General features: G+C 43.9%; 1 protein-coding gene across 2 annotated transcripts; it reads right to left on the bottom strand.

Annotated features, from left to right (window-relative positions):
• Positions 1-1,575: 1,575 nt before the first annotated feature.
• Positions 1,576-26,132, bottom strand: tmem63c (transmembrane protein 63C). 2 transcript variants are annotated; one of them, XM_079574330.1, is made up of 23 exons: positions 26,084-26,132; positions 18,891-19,104; positions 16,343-16,422; positions 15,552-15,639; positions 14,498-14,535; positions 13,714-13,856; positions 12,688-12,739; positions 12,503-12,611; positions 12,312-12,385; positions 12,156-12,236; positions 11,794-11,914; positions 11,499-11,632; positions 10,108-10,230; positions 8,453-8,606; positions 8,260-8,366; positions 5,870-5,956; positions 5,719-5,784; positions 5,478-5,640; positions 4,397-4,502; positions 3,727-3,894; positions 3,359-3,471; positions 3,182-3,256; positions 1,576-2,147 (listed from the first exon to the last, which is right to left on the bottom strand). In XM_079574330.1, the coding sequence occupies exons 2-23, from the start codon at positions 19,086-19,088 to the stop codon at positions 1,917-1,919; spliced, it is 2,511 nt and encodes an 836-aa protein (XP_079430456.1). In that variant the 5' UTR covers positions 19,089-19,104; positions 26,084-26,132; the 3' UTR covers positions 1,576-1,916. The 2 variants fall into 2 exon arrangements, with proteins under 2 accessions (XP_079430456.1, XP_079430455.1); XM_079574329.1 differs by lacking the exon at positions 26,084-26,132 and adding an exon at positions 25,452-25,563.
• Between the last annotated feature and the right edge of the window lie 345 nt (positions 26,133-26,477).

The following is a 26,477-nucleotide window of genomic DNA, read 5'->3' as shown; positions in this document are numbered from 1 at the left end:
AAAACGCATAACTCGCTGCATTTTTCTCTCTCCTGCTCTCAGGCTTGTCAGGGCTCGATACGCCGCATTGTTCCAGGCGATTCCACGCCGGATTGTCACGCGGAAGGGAGCGGTTTAGTCAAGGCACAACAGGAGACGTGGGAACCAGTCTGTTTACATTCATTTGGGTTAGAAAAATATACAATACATGTTGTTTACAGCTTATCATTCAGTTGCGTCATTCTCAGTTTCAAAGTCGAGCGCACATTGAGGGTGAATAACAAGGTCGTGTGCAATGATGTGACTAAATTATCTCTGCAAGGGCTCCTTTGCAAAAACAGATCGATTGTTTCATAATCTAATATCTTTTTCTTTTGTTTCTTCAGTTTCTGTACTTGTTTTTGCAAAAGAAAAAATCAACATCACCTACAATTTACAAATGAAAAAACATTGAAATTCCTGACTGCAGTGGGATTATTCACTTTTCCTGGATTTTCTTTATGTGTAACACAGCCAAAACCAAAGAAAAAGAAACTTATGTCAGCATGAAGCCAAAATATATATGTTACGTCCTATGGCGAAGATGCAAGCATATTAGTTGCACACAGACGAAAGCTTTACAAATGATCCCACCGTACACACAGTAAACATGTACATTTGACTGTCAGGGTCAAACTCTTCAGGGCTTTACTTTAATGCACAGTAACAACATGGTAATGGGAGGATGAATTTGCACGGTAACTAGGGATGATGGTAATGCATTTAGCAGCCCTGTATTTTGACTTATTCTATTACGACCAGCATGTTTAATGGTCATCTATATTGGTCATTTCTAATCCCATTACCATGATATTAACTAGACATGTGCCCTATTCCCATGCGATTACACTCCTAGGTACCATGCTATCACTGTGCTGCAGCCTTCCACTTTCAAAATGCCCACAATGATCTCCAATAATGGCTACCTCTAAAACCAACCAAGTATTACAAGTCATAAGAAACATCGCCATTGGGGACAGCACTGCAACACTTTCATCAATCTCCCCTGGCGCCCCACGACCCCGAAACACAATATCAACAACATCAAAAATATCGTAGCAAAAATATCCCCCTTAAATCAACAGTGATTACAGCAGTATAGCCTCAGCCTGAGTCCGCGCTCGTGTCTTGTACTGTGTCTGTGTAGCACATCTCTCTGCAGCCCGTCTGTCTGCGCTCTCACAGCAGATGGCTTCACAAGTGCCTGCCCTCACTCCCCACTCTGCCATATCTACCACTCGGCACCCCCGGGACAGTCTGCCGGGGGCGCGCCTGTGCACAACCCACCCACTCACTCACCCACCCACTCCAGAAGGTCACCGGATCGATCCTGCATCGCGAGGGGGCATGTTCTCCCCGTGTCTCTCCCCATCAACATTAAACGTGTACAATAGAAGCGTCTTCCGGCATTGCACTTAAGGCCACCCAAGGCAGAGAATGATGTACCTTAAAGCCACACTGCGGAACATTCCAGATGACACGTTATTACACATAAAAGAACTAAACTGTGGCAAAATGCAAGAAGCTTAAAGTTTTCAGTCGTACCAAACGTGCCGGACACTAACTGATGATCAAAAATAAAACATTTACACAAAAAGCAACTTGTTTCTACTTACTGGTTGAAATGTTTCTCAGTGTGGCTTTAATCTTTACGCTTCGAACATTTGCATGTCTGGCAGCACACTGTAGCGTAACTTTGGAAGGCTCACCCACAAGTTTTCTGTACACGGAGAGAAGTAGTAGGATTGACTTGGCAGATACAGAGAAAATAATGTGCAGAGATTTGTACAAGTTTCCATGACGAGCAGTTCATTTTTGGGCGTTATGCAGCTGGATAGGGTTAGAAGTCAATGAGGAGAGGAACGCAGCGTCGCCCTCGCCCCGTGTAAAAACAGGGGCTAGCGTGTCAGGTCTGTGTAGCTGACGGGGGTGTCCATGAGCGGGCTGGAGAGGTGAGCGTCTGGAGGGGAGTCCTGGAGCTCTGTCTCTCGGTGGCCCCCCTCTTCGTCCTGGAGGGGCCCACAGCTGGGGCTCCGGGCGCTGGACATGGCGCCGTAGCTGTGGTGGGCCGGGGAGGGCATGGGCGTCAGGGCAAGCTCCGGCTCCAGCAGCACTGACGCGACGAACATCTGAGAGAGAGAATTAATAGGGAAAGTGGTTATGCATTAGTGATGGGTCGGTACATTGAGCTCAATAGAAGTAGACGATAATGGTGAAGAATTTTCTTTTTTATTGTTTGTTAAGTTGCCTTTGCGCTACACTCGCCTCAGAGAAACAGGCAGGGAGACAGGGAGAGTGAAAGCAAGGGAAAGAAGTGCACCACGAAGTGTGAGGGAGGACGGTACGGTTCAATTGGTCTCCTCAAAAACAACATGTAACACACAATGAAGAACTCTACAAACAGAAACTAATCAATGAATGAAGTCTCCCCTTCCCTAGCTTTTAGTCACTTTTTATTTTTTACATCAATCTGCCACATATTTTCGATTTTGTAGTTAAATTGTAGTACGCTGGGTATCTGGGTATGTGGAGCAAAAAGTAAACAATACGATCACATGCACAGCGCAGCAATATGTGTTGCAATGTCCGCACACAGTATGTCCTCTTTATCAGCCTGTCATAAAAGGCCCAAATCTAGAAGATCAGAAGTCCTGCACAGACAGAGGGGCTGAGAGGGGCCCCCTGGGAAACACTCACAAGGGATTTTGACTGTAAATACATTTTTTTTTTTTAAACACATAATAGTTTTTGCTACAATAAACATTGGTTCCACCACCTCCGAAAGTCAACTTTAACCTCTGAAGACAATGAAGAACACAGACCACTATACGCCAAGTTATGGCACCAATGAAAAAAAATCTTATATGCATATCTATACTTGATTGCAGTAGTAGTAGTCGTAACCTAAACTCAAACAGTATAGGTTAAAAAAGAAGAGCTATTTGGGAACCAAAAGAGCTCCAATCCAAATGATCCGGCTCATCAGACCAAGCTGAAAGCAGCAGAGGGTGTGTCCAGGTGTTTCCACTATGTAATACAACTGTTGCATAATATTTTGAATTTAGAAACATGTATTACCAAGGCTAAGCTGTTCAAAGGGAGTTTTAAAAAGCCTGAATACACCCTACTTCAGGATCTTTTAGAGTATGACGCGCGACCGTACATTGGAGGCTGTGGTGGTTGTGACAGCGCTCCTCTCGGAGTCGGTGAACGCTCCCTCAGTGGGCTGGTCTGACATCTGCAACAGAGGACCGTAAATGCACATATGAAAGGTCAGCGGGACAGAACGCGGCTTCCACTGCAGTAATTACAACAATCACTCAAAGGGCACAAGGCTCACCTGGTAGCTGCTGGACTTATCCGGCTGCTTCCTAAGGCACAGGCGGAAAATGGAGAAAACGATGCAGGAGAGCAGGGACACGAAGGTAAACAGGGTGATGGGGTGCACTGGGCCTGGGGAAGAGGAGACAGTTTGTGATCACTTGACATGAAGCATTCTGAAGATTTTATAATTTTATATTGACATAGACAAGGCACATAGGCACACAAGTCTAATATGGCAAATTGATGAATCCAGTCCCTAAACAATACGGGGAATTTTCCGTTTTGTTTCTCTCCAAATCAGTGAATCGTCCACAGACTTTCTGACATTATAGCATCCAGTTGAGGAATGAACTAATTAAAACAGATGCGGCGACGATGACATACCCAGTCTGAGCACAGAGAAGAAGAGCAGCCAGAAGATGCAGAGAATGGGGGCCACGATGACCTGGTTAATGGCTGCTCGGTGAATCCGCTGGTTGAGTTTGGTGGGGACATACGCATAGTAGATGTTGTACCTATCCACCATGTGCTTGAGGATTACATAGAGGAGACCTGCGGATACATTACACACGTACATAAGTCATGTACAAAGCATCTGTGGAGTCAAGAGGATATGGGCTGAGAAAGAAAACACATTATGTAAACATGCTTATTATAATTACACGCTCAGGATTTGTCAAGCATGAATTCACTGGAGAAAATTTGTTTGTTAAAATTGGATCTCTTACATAATTTCTTTTTCAGAGCTATATTTTCCTACTCTGTGAACCGCCGCGGCATGTTTGCACACTCGATCCCAGGCAAACGTAGGCAGCAGGCAGGTATTATGTATGAATCCTGTGCAGAAGTAAACACGCTGAGCCCGCTCGCTCGGCTCCGGGCACAGACAGGAGCGGAGTGGGCGTCTGGCTCGCAGCTCCCTGTGTCTGAGCGTCTAGGACTGCAGCAGCAAATTCACACAGTCTGCGCGGGGCTGGCAGGCGGCACCGCGCAGAGGCAGATGACCAACACCTAAACAAAGCTCACATGTCGGAAGAATGCGGCGCCCACTCACCGAAGGGAGTGATGAGAGGGCACGTGATGCTGTAGGTCATGCAGACAGCGAAGATGCACATGGTCCAGGCGTACTCCAGCCCGAACTGGAACTCATAGGCCTGGCTCTGCGAAAACAGGGACAAGGAAGGCGTTGATTCGAAAACTCATTATACCTCTACAGGCTATAGATGTGTCCTTTTCACCGTTTCTTTTACTCAAGCTGCCATGTTTTCTAACAGTAGCTGTGGAAGCATTTTTTCTCTCTCCATTTGATGTGTCTTAAGCCGTATAAGAATGTACACTCAATTCTTACAATGTGAAAGGGCCCATATTATATTGTCTTTTGTTATAAACTTGATGGTTAAATGTTTTCCATTCACTGAAGCTTACACCTCATGTGCTGATGTTACAAGGGAGTGTTCCTCTGTGATTTCTGTTAAGGGAGTCAATAATTTGATTCAAAACTGGGCAAATCTTCTATTATATCCTTTTTGAATTGGCTTCACTTTGACCTGTTTACTGTTCATTTATATTGTTATAAGTGATGAAATCAAGGCTAAGATGTCAACGGTTTTGAAAAATGCCTGCATAAAGTGATTTAGGAGATGTCTACTTAATGCCATCCATCCATCCATCCATCCATCCATCCATTTTCTTCCACTTGTCCACTGCCGGGTCGTGGGAGCAGCTGTTGGAGCTGCCCAAATCACATTGCACCAGCCCCTTATGGCTCCTCCTGCAGGTGGTGGGTCCATAGAAGGACGGCCTCACAATTCTTCTGAACCGCTCTTTGTCCGACCCCGTCACCTAGGACCTGTTTGCCATGGGAGACCCTACCAGGGGCACGAAGCCCCCGACAACAGAGCTCCAGGATCATTCAGGCACTCAAACCCCTCCATCACGTTAAGGTGGCGGCTACAGGAGGAGCTACTTAATGCCGATTTGCAAATATAAGCAGTGAATCCTTCTCATAATTGGATGCATTATGTAATAAATAATAAAATGATGGTTTCTGTAGAAAATGTGAACCTATTGATTGAGAGCCTCGCTGCATAGTTTACATGACAAGGATTCAAAATAGGCATAAAAACAAAACAAACCCGTTTGACATGGATGCGTTCGGCCTGGGACTTGGCAACACACAGCCGCACCGTGTACACGGTCAGCGCCGGGATCCGCAGCAGTTCCATCGCTGTCCCGATCAAACTGGACGTGATGACGTAGTTGACAAAGAACGCGCCATTGTCGGGTAAAAAGACACACCTGGGAGGAGGAGAAAGCGTCACGGCAACTGTCAAAATCTTGGTAACATTTATGGAAACGGACGGCAGAGTCTCATACTGGAATTTGACATCTCGCTGATCCAAGAAGTTGACATCAAAGAGCCACGTGAAGAACACGTCCAGACTACAGAGGGGGAATCACATAAAAGGAAGAGCTTCAGAGCGAGGACAGCGCTTGCATGAGCCGGGGGTGCGTTTGATGAGAGTACCTGGACAGGCCGAGCGAGGGCAGGATGATGACCATGAAGACCAGCAGCAGAAAGCACTTGTGCATGGTCGCCTGGTTCTCCCCCGACCTGCGCCAACAAAGAAATGACATCATTATCATCCCAAATGAGACACTCCACAATGCTGTTGTCATTTTGTGGCACACTGGGCCCATCAACTCGAGGGTAACCATTAACTGCATGCTGTTATTCAGTCCCTGGGCACTTCCCACAACATTGCCTGGAATGACATCTGAGTCTAAACAGGTCGACCGCGGTAACCACTACTAAAAACAGACCAATCAAAAGGAGTGATGGGACAGATGTTTAGCCTTTTAATATTTGCAGACACAGAGTACACAGTGTCAGGATTTATTCCAAGGAGAAAAATGAGGAGAAGGACTGACGCTGCATTGCAATTTTTAATCTGACCAGCGATGTGACTGCATGGATTAGACAAGTACTTTGACGATACTTGGTTTCCGATACCGATACCTGACTTTTTTTCAATACCTATACTAAAATATTTGTCATCTAGAACCAGTACAACAGAACAATAATGTTAATCTATTCCATAAAAGACCATTTCTTTACATTTAAATCATTTATTAGTCACTGTCCCTAGTGTGTCCCTAGTCCACTGACCCAACAGGCATCAAAACGTTGATCTTTGACTTTTAATTCTTCAATACTGGTTGAACACAGCCCTAGACAAGGAGCACTTTTAGATAATGTGGATACGGGCCTGTAGTTTTTAGACATGACGAAATCGAATGGGGTTTTATATCCTAAATAATTGCAATCTTCACGATATGCCAATTGTGGCCATGAAAAATGTTGTACGAATTGCATTTATTCGCGCAGCCCTACTTTGGAGTACAGTATATCATCTTCTTCACGTCTGGACTTTCACTTCATGCCATCATCTGCATCCGACGAGACTGATTTGTGGTTGGGACCCCACAGGGAGACACCAATAGGAAAGAAAAATAAATGCCAATTGTTCTTGATTGAAAGCCTTTGGTCAAACTTTCCTTCCTCATGAAAACCGATAAACTCAAAAACACATCCTCTGTCATTCCGCTCTCTTCATCGGAAAAGACCCGCTGCGGCCTGGATGGAGTCGTCCTGTCTCGAAATACGGAGGACGGTCGGGCCAATTGGAACCCCGCTTATGCCCCGCTGTTTTTGCAATTGAAAAGCTGACGTAGCTCAGTCAGCTGTCTTTACATTACAGCAGGAGCACTGACTAAAGGCATTCCCCCACTCCGATAAACAGTTGATTCGCCTCGCCTTCTTCCTTTCGCACATCACGCCCGCGGAGCCCAGCACCACGCCGGCCCGGACGGTTATGTAAACACACTCATAGGTGTCTCCTCCCTCTCCTCCCGCTGAGCCTACAGTCCCCCCATGCTCCACTGGTGTCTGGCTACAGCGCATATCATTATCCATCACACGGATCCGATCGCTATGACAACCTGCCCAGAATAACGCCGCGCCGAGAGTGACAGCGGAGGGAGAACAAGAGGCTGACAGGGAGAATGATTGAAATGAGGGGAGAGAAAGAAAAATAGACACATTTGAAGGGATTAAATGCACAATTTTCTTTGTGATAGACCTGCACTAAATGGACTGAGTCAGTGTATATAATCTTAGCCCGTTACAAGTAGAGGCCGACCGGTATGGGTTTTTCTAAACCCGATGCCGATATTTTGGGATGTTAATTGGCCGATGCCGATATGCTCGGCCGATGTTTTTGGCAGATTTTTCCAGATGTCTGCTCTATAATCCTGTAAAAACAAATACTTGGCCGCTCCAGTAGTGGACAATTTTATTTGATTACTTTAGGTGATCCAATCATAGTTTCTGTCCCAGCTGTGATTAGTTGTCGTTAGCATTAGCATATTGTTGCTAGCAGTGGCATTTTGCGCCGCGATCAAAAATACAATAGTGGAGGTTAAAACTAACTCAGCAATTCTCCAGATTCTGCACTTCAAATGGCATGCAGCATGTCCATATTGAAGGAGGTTTAGTGAAACTTGTGTTTAACAAACTTGAAGCAAAATTGTCATTGCAATGTTTCTCACCTCCCAGCCCTGACTTTGCTCTTTCCAATGCAAAACGGAAAGTCTCTATCGTTTTCGGTCCCCGAAATATCGGCTTTTTTCGGTGCTAGATCGGCCGATAGCCGATATAGTACAATATATCAGGTGACAATATATCGTCGCCTGATATATCGGTCGGCCGATAGTTAAAAGTTCATGGTGTTTTAAGAGTGGAGCTGATATTGATCCATCTTTGTCTTCTGTGATCATGAATATGATCAAGCTTAAGAGGATTTATGCGATACAGTAACAATGGGTTGACCTAATCTTACTGTCATCACTGTGTACCTGGTCCAGTGCGATTCAAAGAAGGCGGAGTAGTACACGACGAAGGGCAGCAGCACAGAGAAGGCCCACAGCAGCAGGGTGGGGAAGAACTGGGTGATCACCGGGCTCTGTATCAAGAGACACAAGTCATCGACACGTCAGGCAGAAAAGTCAGACTGATGGGAAACGTATGGGGGTTCTGCGTGGCTGCGACCTGCAGGCTCTCCACAGGCCTGGTTACGTTGAACTTGTCCATGGTGTTGACGATGATGGCCGGAGTGGTGAGGAAGAAGAGCAGGAGGAAGAGCAGGATGTTGAGGAGCACGCAGCGCAGCCACCAGCGGTACCCGCACACCGACAGGTTCTCCCTATACGCAGCAGGGCAGCAGAGGAGAGAATAATGAAGCCGGCCGTACAAGAGTGGACGCAGGAGCGGCTGTCCCCCGCTGCGCCACTTCAGTTTCAAACGTTTGTTGGAAGAAGGTTGTGTTTCAATGTGTTACTTTGGAGAGAGCACCACACTATAATGTGCATGTTATATAATCTCACCAGGACGGCTTTGTTTACTTTTAGCCCTCTATCACACCCTGGCCCTTTTTAGGTTATTATGACTTTATTCTTTATAGATAAATAACTATAAAACATTGATATTTTTCAAGCAAATTGAGTCAAATTTTTCCCGGTAGCGTAGTTTTGAGAGAGAGAGAGATAATAGAAAGAAAATTGTTAAAAACGTTATCACATTTTGCTAGAAGCAAAAAACACACAAAAACACTCCTGTTATGAGCCCTCCATGGAGATGACTTTTTTTTAAGCTTACCATTATAAAAGTTAGGTAACACTTTATTTTACACTACCTTTAAACATTTCAATGGAGATTTTGTTCTTAAAGGCACTCAATGCGACACTAACGTTCATTAGCGTTCAGTAACATAAGCCCGATTTGATCGAACAATGTGAAAAAGCATTGTATCCTTAGACCTCCTCTCACTAAGCTTTTAAGTGCAATTCAAATCAATTCAAATGGATATATGCTAGCATTGGTTCCAACAAATAGGGATCTCTATGGGTTCAGTGTTAGAGAATGCCATTTTCATCTGATTTCACGTGAAGTTGAAACTGTTTAACTCCTAAATGCAGTGGAAAGCACTGCCTGCTCAGTAAGCTGCGAGCTGATGACGGACAGCTGTTGACAAGCCCATCACTGTCAGAACCCTAAACAGAAACAGCATGTCATTTCCCCACTCGAACATTTTGGTGAGGCTTGGTGTGTAGCGGCTTATTCGAACACATTTGCTGAGACCAGAGCAAACAGAGCCGCAGATGTTTGGTGTTTCTTTTTCCCCAAATTCTGGCGTTTCAAAGTTTAGTCACGATCCGGAGGTTTTCCAAAGACACCCAATATATCAGGCCTAATTACAGGGAGGGTAATGCAGAATGATGGATAGGTCTTGTAAAATGGCCAATTACATCAAATTCTGTATGGCTGTGGTAACCTGATTTCCTCCCACAGTCACACATGGTGCGAGATTAGGTTTAAACTTTGTGTCTTAGAAGTGTCTGCTGGGGCTGGAGCACTATCATCAACTCGCGCCATAACAGGGATGAATCCTGTGGTGCCAGATGAACTTTTGAACCATAAAGGGCCCATATATGAACTGAAATTATGCTTTTTAGACTTCTTTAGGACAACTTTGTAATATAACTTAAGATAATAAAACATATCCATATAACTTTAGAAGGTATAAAATGTAGTATTTCTTTCTAATAACTAAAGATAAGTGTGAAACGCCTGGCTACAGCATATTAAAGGGTGGGAAATGATTGTACTCCTTAATGCTGAGCAGGTCATGTTGGACATGTACTGACCAGATGATGTCACTGGGGGCGGGCGCGTAGTTGACCTCCCATTTCTGCGACTGGACGACGGCGCTGATGCTGGACTGCTGGGCCTGGCGCTGGCATCGGACCCGTTTGTAGTCCTTTACGATTCTATCATTACAACAACAAACAAAGGAAGAGTCGGTCGTGAGCCAGAATACGCGATCGCCTCAGAGTAGGATTTAGTCAAAGCATGAATTCAACCACCTGTCAGTTATGCCGGCCATTTTTGCCTTTCAACCAAACGCCTCTTGAGCCATTCAGACAAATGTCTTTTCTCTCACCCTTTACTGCTAATGTATCACCAAACTATAACAAGTATGACAATAAATGAACATAGACTTTGGCAAATTTAGCAAAATGTAAAAAATTCTGCTTTACCCTTTACCGCAGCGTACATGCTTTCTTTGCCACATTTAAGCAAATGTCCCAGTCATTATTTTAACTTGAAACCATTATTTTTGAATGAAAGTTCGAGAGCAGCCTCATCAAGAAGGGCCAAAGTCGCCTCCACTTTCTGAGAAGACTGAGGTCCTTCGGAGTGAGCAGGCCTCTGCTCAGGACTTTTTAATACTCTGTGGTTGCCTCTGCTCTTCACTTCACTGCCGTGTGCTGGGCCCCGGGCAGCACAGAGCGGGACAAGAACAGACTGAACAAGCTGGTCAGGAGGGCCAGCTCCGTCCTGGGCTGCCCCCTGGACTCTGTGGAGGAGGTGAGGGACAGGAGGGTATTAGCCGAGCACCTCCATCATGGACAACACCTCTCACCCGATGTAACGGGACAGTAGAGGAGCTGTGCAGCTCTGTCAGTGGAAGACTGAGACACCCTCAGTGCAAGAAGGAGTACTTACCTTAAGTCCTTCATCCCCACTGCTGTCTGACTGTACAACAAGACTGTAACATGTGCAGTAACCCCTTTGCAGAATACATGCAATAATCCCTACATCACTTGTACTATGATGTAAACCTGCACTGCTAACACTGACTATAACTTTGTGTTATAGTCAGTTTACTTATTATTTACTGCTTATACTTTTTGTCCCACAAAGTCCTTGGTAGTCATTGTATACAAGACACCACTATTTACTATTTAATTGTTTTTCCTCACATTTCCTGCCTATTTGCACTCCATGAGTGTTTCTAAGAGCTGAATGCAACAAGTAAATTTCTCCATTGTGAGATCAATAAAGGCTATCATATCTTATCATATCTCAATTCGGATGTTGCTTTCAAGACATCGGATATCTTCGCTTAGTGCCTCCCTGGGCATCTCCAGAGAAAACCTTTCAATTCCCAGATCAAAACCCTCGACTTATTTGTCTGTTCCCATCTCTGACTGTGAGCTAAAAAGGAGGCTTGCTCTGTTGTTTAAATGCTTACACAGATGTCATTCTCTCATCCCGGAAAGTCACAAATGCGATGCCCAGCCTCTTGGTGCAGATGCGATTCTTCTCAGCGTTAAACTCATCGGTCCGCTTCTCCTCCAGCTCACTGTAGTACTGCTCTGCATCCACCTGCACACACACACACACACACACACACACAGCCTGACCACATGTGCTTCCACTTAAGGATGTTTGCATTGCAGTGCCCTCAAGTGGTGGAGCTATTTCCACGCACGGCCGCGGCAGGCAGGCCCCGCGCGTAATTGTAACCAGGCCCGGGTTCTACTCACTTGTTCGAAGCCGCACGCGTCACAGCAGAAGATCTGAGCGCACGGGTGGGTTTTGATCATGATCTTGCCCTCCTTCTGGGCCTTTGAAGCGAAATATAGCCTGCCTTTCATTGCTTTTCGTCTGCAAAAAAATATATTATTCAGTCAGAAAATGCCTATATTTAACTAATAGGCATAACCGAGGCCCCTGAGTAAAATTCTGCCAGGGGGAGGAGTCATTTCTAAATGCAAAACAGAGTGTAATTGCTGATCAATTTATGTAACTAAATAAAGTATCTGACATTAGAAAATACATACACAAGCAAGTAAACAAATAAGTGTAAGATTCTATTTTGGAGGGGGAACAGTTTGGTGGACAGTACCTCTCCAAGTCCAGTTTCATCAGCTTGTGGACGTCAAAGCAGAAGCGTATATCAGTGACGGTGCAGCTGGGGTAGGCCTCACTTGGAAAAGCGAAAGAGACATGAACAAAGAGAATGTACATGCTCTGTTGTATCAGTGAGGACTTTATGACGTACTGAAAGTGTTTGGTGATGAGCCCCGGGTCTGAAATCTCTCTGGGAATAGCCGTGATCATCAGAGTTCGAGCCACCTGCCAATGTAAGAACTAGAATCAAACTCACGACTGCGTGTGTGGGAGACTGTGCGCCATACTGTGTATGTCGCGTCACCCTTAACAACATAATGATTTTATAAATGCAATACAAACCTTGTCATCCTCCCTGTACTCCAGGCGGATGGCATGGTGGGCCATGCACAGAAGTGTAATGATAAAATACACCAGTGCAAAGACACTGTGGAGCCACAGAAAGTTGTCCCTGGGGGAAAAGAGAGCGCTCTGTATTAAACAGACCTTCCTAAGTGTCAGTGTCACTCAAACAGCATTAGTCTTACTGTGTGTTCATGTTAGCCAGGGTAGTTCTTCCAAAGTTTTCTGGACTGTCTCCTGTAGAGATAATGCAACGTGACATACGGTTAGTTTCTTTTGAATTACACGAATCATGGCAATTCATTTTAAACGCTCCCATTTGAAGAGCTAATTATACTAAACTAAATCTTCCATTTGAGGATTGAACCGCTGATGTTACTCTATGGATGTGGCCTTTCATGAAGAAGATGGTACACAGACTTTGGCCATAGCGCTCTTTCAATTCCAACCTCTATAGTTATAGCAAATACTACATTCATTGGAACTTCAGTCAGTGGGCCTAATATTCATAAAATCCTTTAGCATAATAATGTACTTTAGAGTCATCTCTCATCACGTTATATATTTAAGAATATTTTCACAGTTGGGATCCTCGCCCTGTCAGTCCCACTGCTTTTAACGAGGGTCCTTGTGTTTACTGTTTCCATGGCAGCCTGTCAGCGGGTGCTGCTTTATGGTGACACCCTGCTCCATAAGATGACAGCAATAAACAGTAATGAAAACAACTAGGATCCCATTATGGAAAGACCTACTCAACACTTTTTGCTCAGTAAACAAACAACTGCTGTATTCCTGCCCTGGGGCGGCTTTGTGGCACCCTCCCCACCCTGGCACCAACACGGCTGTGCCAAATGAAGCATGCGATATGTCGACTTCACTGTACCTGGGTAATTGACACCAAAGTACTAGTGACTCCCTTCAATAAAAGTCAGCTGAAAACACAGTTTATGTGTGAGAAATGGTTCAATTTAGGCTTTTATGAGTGGATCCCAGCTAAAAATATCTTTGCATGGGAGTAATTATATTTTTGCACAAAACATCTTACTTTGCCTTCACCAGATCTTCCATTGGAGCAATAAATCTGCAGTGTATATGTGGCCTGTATGCGATGTGTGTGATTGTCTCTTGTGTGGGCCGCCCGCTGCAGCCTTTGAGGGTATCCCGGTGCTTTAGCAAACACTTGGCTGGAACAGAAGACAGCACTAAAATACCCATGAGGTTCCCGGAAAGGTTGACCGGCAGAATGACGGCCAAAGACAGCAGGCAGACCAGGCTGAGCAGCAGAATGATGTGGCGCTGGAAGGACAGGTATGTGACTGCATCCAGGCCGCATTTAATCCGGAGCTCCTCGTCCCTGTGAACAAACAGGGAAGTGGGACGCATTTAGGACACTGTATCTAATAATACGTGCAGTAAAAACAAGCCACTGTTGAACAGTGTCACACTTAGACAGAAGTGATGTTCTTTGAATAGATGCATCCCTTCCTGTTCCCAGGTTAGAGCCCAACACAGCTTTACTTCATGAAGAACAAGAACGGCCCTATCCTGCACCAAATGAGGGATTAAAGGAAGCCAGTGTCATAAAACAGAAGACAAAGAGACAAAATGTAAAAACAGAGGCTGCTCAGGACGGCCCACACATAGAGAAGTTGCCGGGTGGGTTTGCTCTTTCCCAGGGTTCCTGGGGTGAGCCACTGGCACGAGAGCTAAAAACAGAAGCCACCATAATACTATGGAAACCATGGACACTGTGGAAAGGGCTCTTTTACAGCCTAAATGTGTTGTGTGTAGTCAGACTGGAGCAAGTGCAAATACCCAATGGGAAACCACGGCTCCAGCGGTCGCATGAGCTCAGTGCGTTTGTTTTTGTTGCTAAATCACATATAACGCAATGACTTTACATTTACTGGTGACATCAGCTTTGAAGACAGCGGGCCAATAAAAGGAAAAGAACACTGAGATCAGGCTGAAATTACAAGTGCTTTGTCTACTCACTTCATATGGTAAAGTGATGAGAGCCACGAACAGAAGCCCTGCAAGCACAGGAAGCAAAAAGCATTCAATATTTACCGTGATAAATGACAAATACCGACGGGGCGCATCCGGCAATTTACACAATCTAATAACAGCCAGCAAATGACAAACATATGAAATAATACGTCTACATCAGAGTCAGTGCAGCCGCAGAGTTAGGCCCTGCATGACTTTGGTTTGACACCGTCCAATGACATGACAAACGGAGTGGTCTGTCACCCGGGTGTGAAGGAGGCGCAGCCCGTCAGCTGACTCAGGAATCACTGCTGTATAGACCATGTAAATGTCTCGCTCACACCTCCACAAAACAAATGACAAAACAACTGGAGACTGTCTGGGCTGGGGCTCCACTCCACACTAATATTTTGTTCAGTCAGCTTTTATTATTGTGCTGATTCAGGGGCGTCTAGGAATCAGGTTCAACTAGTTGTTGCCCGATATTGTACATGTATTTGTATTTTTATCAAAAGCAAACAGTTTTAGATCATTTCATTACTTAGTGATCATTTCTAACACTAAGTAAATGTATTTATGTTATTGTTTTCATCCTGAGAGTTCCTATGTACATCACTGTATTGTTAATGAAGTTTTTTTTAAACAAGTTCAGACTTTTTTCAACCTTTTAACATTAATCTAAGTTATAAGGGAATTGCGGCCCTGAACATCTGTAAAAAAGAAGATCATTGATTCTCAGACTAATACATAGAGAGTATTATTGTTTGTTGCATTAATGTTACAAGCTATTATTCTTCCTAACTATATGACTTTGTTGACACTTACAAATTTGGTGCATGTAAAAGATGGCAATGAGAGAGAGAACAAGAAAAATTAAAAATATATGACTGTCCCTGGAGGTTAAAGTGAGGAAGGATCACCTTCACTGTACATATACAAGTAGAATTTCAACTCAATATTGCCCCTAGTGGATGGCTTTATCATACATAATCATTTCCATATCGATCTTGTATGTATTTATGATAGAAGAATATGGTTCTATAATAAAGCAGCTGCTCACCAAGTCCTTGGTCTCTGAGTCCGATGGGCTGCAGTCAGAGGGAGACTTCTCCTTCTCACTTTGTTCACCGTAGAATAATGACGTGAGACTGAAACGAAACAGACATAATTGCTAATATCAAACTGGTACTAAATATTTGATAAAGAGAGAAATAAAACTGGTTGGTCGCCTTTATCCATCGGCCTCGTGATGAAAAATTACAATCATTATTGTAGCAATTAACATTCAAACTAAATATCCCATCTTTTGAATGAGTCAAAAGTCTTATTAGGCCAAGATGCGTCCATAACATCATAAGAGCAAATATAGCTTTAATTGATGAAAATAACATAATGTACTGACAAAAGAGAATTTACAAGCTTTAAGTATTGTTATTGCACTTAAATAATGTTTAGTTTGTCACTGTTGTATTGTAAGAATGTGCTGAAGTTCCTCTCTCAGTAGTAGCGAGAATCCAAATTTCTTCATTGATATAATATACTCATAAAGGATATGCCAAACGTAACTCCGCAAATGTTAAATCTGATTGTTTGTATCACTGATGAGGATCATTATCGATCCTGACCACAACATTTGCAGATTTAAAACATTTTACCTGCTCACTTTCTCAATTAAAAATTCAAAGTTTCTAAATGAAGTTCTAACTCTCCATGCAGTGCTGTTTGTCATCAGCAGAGGGAGCTGACGCTCCTGGACTGCTTCCATCTCCCTCTGAAGTGTTTACATGTGTGAGTGAGCAGAGTGTGTAGCAGGTTTGTCCTCAGTGTAAAAACAGCCTGTCATTGATGTACCTGTCGTTCTCCATCAGCAGAGCCAGGCGGCCGTAGTCCCAGGCAGCCTTCCTCAGACACGAGAAAATGAGCAGCAAAAACTGAAAAAAACAAATAAACAACAGCACCACAAGGTGAATGTCGACATGGGAAAGCTCTTAGATGCTCTCAGTGAGGAGCCATTTAGTTAAAGACGAGACTTCCGTAGGAATAACATGTGGTTGTCGTGGAAACAGCCGGAGAAGCGAAAGTGGACATGCTGGGAGCGGACTGACAATGACAACCTCACAACGTGATCAATACTGAAGGGAAATGCGCGTATTAGTCAGTCACAGCAGAGAGGAGCTAAATATAACACTAGTCACTGTCAGTAACCATGGGCCGTACACACTGATGCTTAGAGTTTCATTCATAACCCATGAACCTATGTCATTGTACCTCAATGCAGTCAGTTATTTACTTAATTGTTGTAACTGTAATGTATCTTCCTGCACACTCATCTTTTTGCAAGCATTTCTGTTTTTCCCAGATAAACCTGACAAAAGTATACTCTAGGTCAGTGTTGGAAATCTAACCTCTAAACTTTGGCAATACAAGCCTTAATTTGCGCCTGAGCAAGAATGTGCACAAGGTCAGCCTCATGCAATTACCTTATTGTTCCTCTAAAGATTTGTATTATGCTTTCTCATGCCAAATATTTTGTGACTTTGAGTGTGCAACATGTGCAAAACCTCTAATAATCAGCTGAAAATTCTATGAGATGCGGTTCTAAATTTGTTTTACATAAAGCTGCAAAGATTATATGTAACAACGTGTGCTCAGGGAGCCCTTGGAAAACTCTGAAACACTGGAAAAGAGATGACAAGTTGTAATTGTTTTCCCCTTTTCTTTGTGTCTTTGGTCACAGCAAATTGAGGGCCCTGGGGGCAGATCCCTGGGTAGTAAAACAAAACAAAAAGATCTCTGGGAAGTTTCAGCCACAATCACAGGCTATGGCCTTCCGGTTTCACACCACTGTAACCAGATTCCTCAGGGTCTTTCTGACTAACCCTACGCTTCCCATACAGGGACCCCTTCAGACAAGATGGCAGCATCTGTTCTGGCAGGGCTGGCCCAACCTATAAGCAGCTGCTTAGGGCCCTCGAGGCAACCAGGGGCCCCCAAAGAGTGCCTACATTTTTATTGCAGAAAATAAAATAATGTAGTGAAAACTGCTGTCCGATTCTGTTTTGTTGAACTTTGTTTCATGTGTGGGAAATGTGCTCAGTTGTTAACACCGTCTCAAAGGAGCCTTTCCTTGAAGAAGTAAGAGAAGGACCAGGACCAGACACAATCATCAATGTTGAGCCCGATCACTATAAGTTCAATGGGGGGCCCCCCAAGTCAAATTATGCCTAGGGCCCCATAAAGGCCTGGGCCAGTCCTGTTTTCTGGTGTGGTTTTATTAAAGCCTGGGCAGTCGTTGTCATTGTGCAGTTTTTGCCTTCACAAGAGTGCTGAATTGGTCGCTGTGAATGCTAACATCACTTCTGCAGATCAGATTAAGTTGTCTCTTTCATCAGAGAGCTGCACAGTGACATATCTTCCCTCTCCTTCAGCAACAGCTTGACCTTGCGCCTCTCTCAGTGCCTTGTGCTGTGGATATTTTTCATGTTGACGTGTGGGCCCTGTTCTCGCTGCTGTGATTTACTCTGTAGGAGCTGCAGAGGCGGACTCCCGTCACCAGGGGGAGGCTTGCTTTGACTCATGCCCATCATTAGGCCTCTGTCTGTGCCGCGTTGTCTTGACAACTGAGCTGACATATGAGCCAATTAAAAGACAGCAAGCGTGACAGGAAGATGAGATACTTATTGTGAATTCTAACAATGTGGAAATATGCTTGTAAACAATGAGCATATTGCACTGAGCCACAAAGTATATAGTTGTCAATCAAAAATCACTTGAGGAGAGTTCAATGCCATATTATGAACACTATATTGCAATCATTTATTGCAATTCTTAAACACATTGCAATGATGGTGTGGGACTTTCTTACATTCTTTGTTAACTTGTTAAATGGCTTATAAATATTATAGTTAAATGTTTATTTTAGTTGCTGCTCCACCTAATAGTGTAAAGGTAGTAGCACATCTCTTCCACTGTCCAGGTTTCACTGGTTATAGAGAGCATTGCATTTACCTCTCAATCTTGCAGCATAGGTTTTTTCCTTCATATATGTGTGAAGAGAACACCTTTACAATACCGCTGATGGAGTTGCATTTGACTCATAGGCAGATCTGACAGAGCATCTGCTCACAGCATACCACAGTCTGAGTGAGACCTCCTCCACACATGCACTCACATGCCTTGTTCAGCTGCACTAAAGCTCAAGAAATCCTTAGAGAAAATACCTCTCTGTAATCGCCTGGTCTGCCATCTTGGGCGTAATACTTGCAGAGTAGAGTTGGTGGGATGAGAATTGTGGTTGTACTTTACTTTTTAATATGGTAATAAAATGGAATGGAGTTTTAAAACTTGGATGAAATGATCTCAGAGTTGTTTGTATTTACTGAGAGTGAGCAGACCTTACCATCCACAGGACCACGTTGATGGCCAGGACAGTGGGCACCCCTCCAAAGGGCAGTCCTTGGAGCACACTGCTGCGGGAGTGTGCGTGAAAACATCGCTCCACTGTGCTGTTCTCCTCCCCCACGGATTGCTGCAGGATGTCCTCTAGCCTCCCTCCCACAGGGGGCGCTCTCGTCACAAAGAGCCCTGCGTCGGCCATCAGAGCTGAGACATACCTGGACAAAGGTACTTCAAAATGAGCATACGACCTCATGGTACACTGGGTAGTCACTTAAGGTAGCATCAGTACATGAAAGTATACGATTGTTACTGCACAGACAAGCAAGAGTCACTTTGCACCGTTTGTTTTTGGCTAACTTCCTGTTGGCCAGTCCAGGATGAAGACTCCTTCCTGTCCACAATGTAACATAAATTACAAATAAAATAAGGGATCACAAACAGGAGAAGACTTAAATAAACGACAAGCTGGGTGTGTTTCATAAAAGTCCTTTCAGATAGTGGTGCTATTTCAGCAGTTGTTGTTGTTGTGTCAAATTAACGTTAGCCTTTAGCTTCAATGCTAAAACAGCTACAGTCATAAACAGAGAGTGCAGGAAACAGAAGCAGAAGAACAGAAATGACAGGTAGGTAGGCCTGTAGCTCAATTCCTGCTACTGTTCCTATTAGTTCCTTCTATTGTTGTTGTTGTATCCTTGGGCAGGACACTTCACAGTGCTCTTTCCGGTCCTCACGCGCTTAGGAGCACAGATGAAGTGAGGGTAAGTGCTGCTTTGATGGCACTGGCCTAATGTCCGCCCGCCCCATTAGTCCTCATTGATCTGCGCCCGTCTGACAAATGCCACAAAAGATGGGACATGAAAGCCACAAACTGACTGCGTGACACAAACATTAGCATCCCTTTGAAAAGCCATTCTCTGCTATTGAGGCTGTTAAACGGCCAATTCAACCACTCAGTACATGAAATGTGAGGATAACAGAGTCACTGAATGGTGAGTGGTTTTAAACTAATGAGCTATTCCACATTGTTAAAGATGACAATACATTCATGGGATGGTTTTGCACTACTAATACCTCTTCTACTACAAATACAACTATTTGGCTATTTCAACAAAAACTTGATGTCTCGTTTGTTATGCCTTGTGACTGGAATAGCAGACAGGAAACACTCAATCCCAAAGGTCTGACCACAGAAAGCAGACCTGCCCCATCTGCCCCCAACACCGTACCCTTAATCGATACAGCCCCAGCACTCCCAGTGGCTTCGACTGTGCCCTCTCACACCACTCACATAGTCATGGAGAATACATGACAGCAATCTACGCGCAAAGTCCATAAAGGATTTAGAAGCGACAAGAAAAACACTTTAAATTGGCACCCAAAGCCGAGTGATAAATTGCCTTGTCATTGGCGTTTTCCTAATACTATTTGTGGCACAGCCTCCAGGGTGGCGAGCGACGCGATCAATGGGAGGGGCTGTCTGGAGGGGCAGGAGAGGGAGAGATGTGTAAAAATAAAACGGCACCTAAGAGATTCTCCTCTTTCCTGTCTTTGGGTCAATATTCGGATACTGTCTCAGAGCAGATGATGTGCCATTCACAAATAAGTCTCCAGCTACGCAGCGCAATGCGTTTGGATTAGGGCTACAAAATATATTGCAACTGAATCACAAATATATTTATTTAGTGTAAAGTGGGGCTAACCCTGTAGTTAAGACCTCTATAAACAGTTTAGTAGTTCAGATTTCAGTCTTCTCTCAAATGTTAATGCCCCTGGATGGGTTTAAAATGTGCCCGGGAACTGGATCTTGCTATTGGATATTTTAACTCATGCAGCCCTACTTTAAATAGATAATTAATTCATCATGAACAATTCATTAGTTAAGTGTGACGAAGTGTTTAAGGGACTATACAGAGTTGGATAATGTTAAAACAAAGTATTTTCCTTCCCCTACATGTTCCAGCCATGTCCTAATGTGTAGAATGAGCTGTTCACCACAGCTGCCTCTAAAATCCTGCAGTCACTCAAAAAGTTGTTAATTCGGGTCCGAAGTGCCGTCACGCACGAGCTTAATATAGAGACTGCAGTTACGCGTAAGACCTGAGGTGGCAGTAGTGAGTATAAAATGATCAACTTGTATCTAGTCTCTTTAACTCACCATTTATTAAGGCTAAATAAGTGTTTCTTATTTTCCGAGGACCGGCTCGACCTTTGCATGTGCAAAATTTAGGAGGACAAGCTCAATGGCCGATGTAAATATGTGGCACTGGATTAACAAAAAATGTGGACAGCCTGAGCTTTCATTTTTACCTAATCCTTAATCCAGTTTGTTTCCCCTTGGCGAGCAATTAGATACAAATCACTCTCAGTCCAGTCTGAGAGAAGTATGGCTGGCCACTTAGTGAAAACCTGTGCCAAATAAATGTGCCGGTCTGCAGTCCAGGAGGCGAACTGCAATGCAGGCTCGTTTATGGGCTGCCCTGTGTAAAATGCTCTCTGGAGGGGCCAAGAGAAAAACATTTAACAAAGATGACTTGTGTGAAAACTTAAAGGACAACAAAAAGGCTTATTCATAATCCATAGAGCCCATTGTTTACTTACTATGGAGATTTTTGTGGTAGACTTTTTTTTTAACATGCCTTGAACGTCTCTTGTTTAACTAACAATTATTCTTTTAGTGTAATTTGCATATAACAACAGACGACGAGAGCAGACTTCCCCATTCACAACTGTCAGCTCCCTCCCACCTCCAGATCTAGGAAGTAGAGGGTTTCACACAACATTTGGGCCTTCCACGTCAGACCAGGCATGACTCAGCACTTTGTACACAACTCACACAATCTCGCAGACAACATGCTCATAATGCAGCCACGCTTATCAAAGCATCTAACCAATCCTTCCCTTCTCCGGTAAATAGCATTTCGCGGCCGTCGTTATACTGCAATTAAGACTGATGCTGGAGGATGTTGTGTTTATGTGAATGTGTGTGAATGCCCTATTTTTAATCATAGTTTTATGCCAGTGGAAGTGTCATGGGGAAGTTAAATGTCAAATCTGTCTCAGTGAAACATTAATCTAACCAGTCATGCACTTAAAGATATTACTATTTCCATCCAAATACCTATGAGGCAGCTTATCTACTCATCTCTTCATGCATGTTGTGACATCAAAACTATACGTGTTTCATCTTTAGCAGCACCTATTCAATTATAGATCTGCCTCTGTTAATAACCTCGTATGGTAGTAGCAACATAAAGCATCTTCGCCATCACCAGACGTCCCCTGAGACTGGCGATAGCACACTAATGGCACAGACATGGACAGCCATGTTTGAGCAGTGGTCCATAAATAACGGCTCTTGCACTGACTCCTGCTCCCATGCACCTCATTCAGCTGTCAGTCACCGGCAGATGAAACAGCAGCCTCCTCTGAGGCCTTTCACGATTACCATAAATACAAACATAACAGCTCTACCTTCACTGCAGCGCTGTGTCGGGCTCTGAAGAGGTCCTGTGCTATGTGCTGTTTGGGGTCTCCTGTTTGTTGTTGAATACAGTCATTTCTAAGGATTTGTCAAATTAGAATAAAAATGAATATATTATCAAACAAAAGCAGTAAATATGAATAAGAGCCTCACAATTAAAACAAATGGAAACGTCTGCATCCTAAAAGCTGGTCTTGGAGTGACTGCACATGTGGTGAGTGGTAGTGACGAACAGAGCATTATTAGAAAACATGAGCACTGTATCTGACTGAATAAAAATGTATTTTATTTCATTACAACCCCTACTTTGATAAGTTAACTTTGGAAAAAGGGGCTCATTCCAGTTGTCTGCAAATGTCTAATTGGTCAAGATTGTATTTTGCTGCCTCATTAAACTGAATGGAATGAAATGTTGCGCTCCAGCTCCAGGGTTTATTCTCACTGCTGGAAGGGTCCATCAGTCACAGCAAAGTCTCAAAGGCTGCGATATAATTTCTTCCGCAAACACAAAACTATCCTGTCTCCAAAGAGTTACAAAATCTGCTAAACTTGTGATTTAGTCCATAAATCTTGTATTAGCAAAGCAACTGATATTAAAGTTTTCTTCTCAAATGTTAATGCATACTGAGTGATGGTACACTCTCCGTGTCATCCATCAAGAATATGCAGTGAAATAACTCAGACAAGGCTGTTTCACTTTCAGAGCCCCTTCGTGAATGTGTGCATAGTGTATAGTCTCGCGTATGTGCATCGTCTATGTAGCTTGAAACAACTCTGAATGGCAAAAAGCACAAACTACTGCACTTTTCACCTCCCACACCTCTCTTTGTGCTGGGGCAGCGCTCCTCTCTGCTACACCTGCACCGAGCAGAGCGGCAGAGAGGATTTGGCATTTCTCCTGTCATCACTCTCATCTCAAAGGCCCTTGCAGAGCTGCGGGAACACGGATAAATGTTTCTGAGAGGAGAAAGATGGGCGAGATTCACAAAACTGACACTGATGACTCTACTAGGGCTTTTTGGTTCTTCATAATACGCCATTCAGCTGTGACGGGCTGAGGAAATGACATGACACGTGCACAATGAGGGGTTCAAATTGAAAATATTAGCCTGCATTGTGTGTTTTGATTGCAGCGTCGCCACATAATAGACACCGCGCGATGACTAACGATGAGCATTTGGCTTTGTATTTTCCTCGCACACAAACACTAACAAGGACGTTTAGACTGAGCATATCATTTGAATAACATAATGAGCTCTATAGGAAGCTGTCTGCAAGCATCTCCTTAGCACTGTCACACTGTTGGATTGAAAACAGTACTTCAAAGCCATGCAGGAACATAGGTATAATATACAAACTGCGGGAGTTAAAATAGTGCGTAATTCAGACACAGACTTTACATGTCGCCGCCAACACCACACCTGCTCCTCCTCCACCTCCCGGTCTGCACATGCTCAGTACAGGCCTTCAGGGATGTCTGCCTCGCTGGAGTCTGTGGCTCTCATTAAAGCCCATCTGGCATGAGTGACACACATGGAATTGATCTGCTTCTCCTAATGACTATCAGCATAATCAGGGTATACTTACATAGATGCCAACCCCTGTGCCAGAGAGTGTTTTTGACACTGTTCCGGGTTACTGGGGGGGATTGGAGATGGTTTCTTTTCCACATAATGTAGAATAATCCACAATAAATCCACAGGTTGTTCAGTGAAACCTCATATTTAGGAGCACTGATAGGCCAAAAAACACCCTACCTACCTTTCCCTCACTTATATGTTTTTAAATAGCACCCTGCTGCTCGTGGATTAAGCTTTCATCAATTCTGTTTACCCACCATTGCTATAAGTGACGAGGCGGAATCAAGTGTGCAACTTCACAGCAGCAGGCACGGCAAACAGCCGCGGCACCTATTCCCTATTCCGAAACTTCAAAAAGAACAGAGTGCGCCTGTGGTAGGATCGCTGCTGCGTTCGGCTCCAGGTGGAATACAAATGACGGGGAGCCTTATTTTTCAGACTCAGCACGCGCCCAACGTTAGCTGACTATTCATCGCACTACTATCATGGTACACAGGAAGCACGCAATCTGTTAGAGACGTGGGCCGAGCGCAGGCATGGACTCCCATTCATGATCGCAGACCTTGGGCAAACATGTTTTCTCCCTGATACCCATTTTGCCATTTCAAATCCTTCATTGACAAAAGCCTGGGTGTTTTTAGACATGCTTCATCTGCTGTATTATCAGTGTGGAAAAAGACGTACAACACTGAAAGAATTGATGGCAAAAATCGATTTTAAAAAATGGCCAAACACAACCAAATGTTCTTTGTTTGCCAAGAAAAGTGTGAAAACTGGCCCAAAACATGATCGTCTATAAAGTGTGAAAGATGCTGAAGACATGATTATTGCAAAGAATATGCACTAAACAATATGATGCATCTGTGTTTACCCAGGTCTCCAAACAATCCCTGCACCTGTCCTCACATGAAACTACAGTATAACACACTCTGTTTGATCAGCGGGCACGGCCGGAGGAGCTGTCCACCTGCCCGTGGTGCTGAAACGCCTCTCAGAGAAACGTATCGCTGGCTTCTTCTACTGGCTACAGCTGTTACGCACATCCATTTGACTCTGCGTAAAGCCACTCTTACAATCTCTGCCAGACTCTTTAAATATGCATGGTCGTGTGGTGCATACAGATCACTCTGCTTTCAGGGGAAAACAAACAAACAAACTTGAAAATCGCTGCTAAAGGAAATTCTCTTTGTTCATTTCATTGTGCAGTTGAATAGTTTTTGTTGCAGCCATGGCGATATTGCACTAAAATGTATACAAGAAAGCGTTACAACTTCCTAACAGAGCATATTATAACTCGCCCTTTACTCGGTCAACCACAGACAATAACGCAAATGCCAAAAACCCCATTGTAAGTGTGGCGTTTAAAAGGGCATGCGCTTTATCACAGTTTGCAAATGGCAGTGCTGGTAGGTTCAGTCCTATAGTGCACTACGCAAAAACTGCGTAGGATTAGATAAATGTATTTATATTTTGCAGGATTTTAGGGGTGGCCTCAATTTACCTTTGCAACAGAGAGCTGGATATCGTTTTTAATCCAAGGCAGGGCATCAACAGGTCTATATAAATATTACCCTAACCCACGCTAGACCCACGAGGGCTTTGTGCCTTGAGGAACAAACGAGTAAAATAAACCTGGCTAAAACAAGTTATTTCCAAGGTAAGCTAAGTATGCATTACTATTGTCGATAGGAAAAGTAATGCATAGGTAAAATAAAATGTCCACCCGCACGTCTACGTGAAGAACAATAGGTGTTATTAAAAAAACACACATCGTAGATCGTCTGGTTAGGGTGTAAATCTGACTCGCTGTCGGACTCGGCAACATGTCCCCCCCTAAAGCACATAGCGACATGGCACCGCTGCGTGGTGGCACATTGCGCGGCTAAATAAGTTCAACCCGTACTCTCAAACATATAAAAAAGCGTATATTCAGTCACATCGAAGCTTGTTGGTGGTGACTCTCCGCTATCGCTCGGAGCAGCAAGCGCAGCAGCCTGCCTGTACGTCCTCCGCTCCAGCCCCGACAACTTGATGGAAACGATTACGCCAAAAATAATAAGGCGATAAAAAGAAGCCCCCGCGAGTCACCCGAGGTAATAAAATACACAACACGAATGGATAAGCGAATCTCACCTATAGTCGCTTCCTGATGGGAGACGTCTGCTGATAAGGATGCTGCTGCTGCTGCTGCTGCTGCGTTTCTCCAACACTAAGAAACTCCCACCCGTGCAGGCACCGTCTAACAATAGCACCACGAGCCTGCGTCAGGGAGCGTGCACAAAATGTTGTTTTTAATCATTGCATTTTTTGGATTTTTTTTTTTAATTGATAGGCCTTGTAGTTCATTGTCAATCCACTTATTTTAACACTGTCATAGCCATTTCTATATTGAAGAGAAAATGTCTTATTTTTCTTTATAAAGATAACTTATGACGCAAATGACTTTTAATAGATTTATGAAAAACTTTATGACCCAAACAGTTGACCGACATAGACTTTATCTAGATTTCTGGTGTTTTCTTCCTCG

Source organism: Gobius niger (genome assembly GCF_951799975.1).
Source record: "Gobius niger genome assembly, chromosome: 16".
NCBI lineage: Eukaryota > Metazoa > Chordata > Actinopteri > Gobiiformes > Gobiidae > Gobius > Gobius niger.
This window is presented reverse-complemented; position numbering and strand designations above follow the sequence as displayed.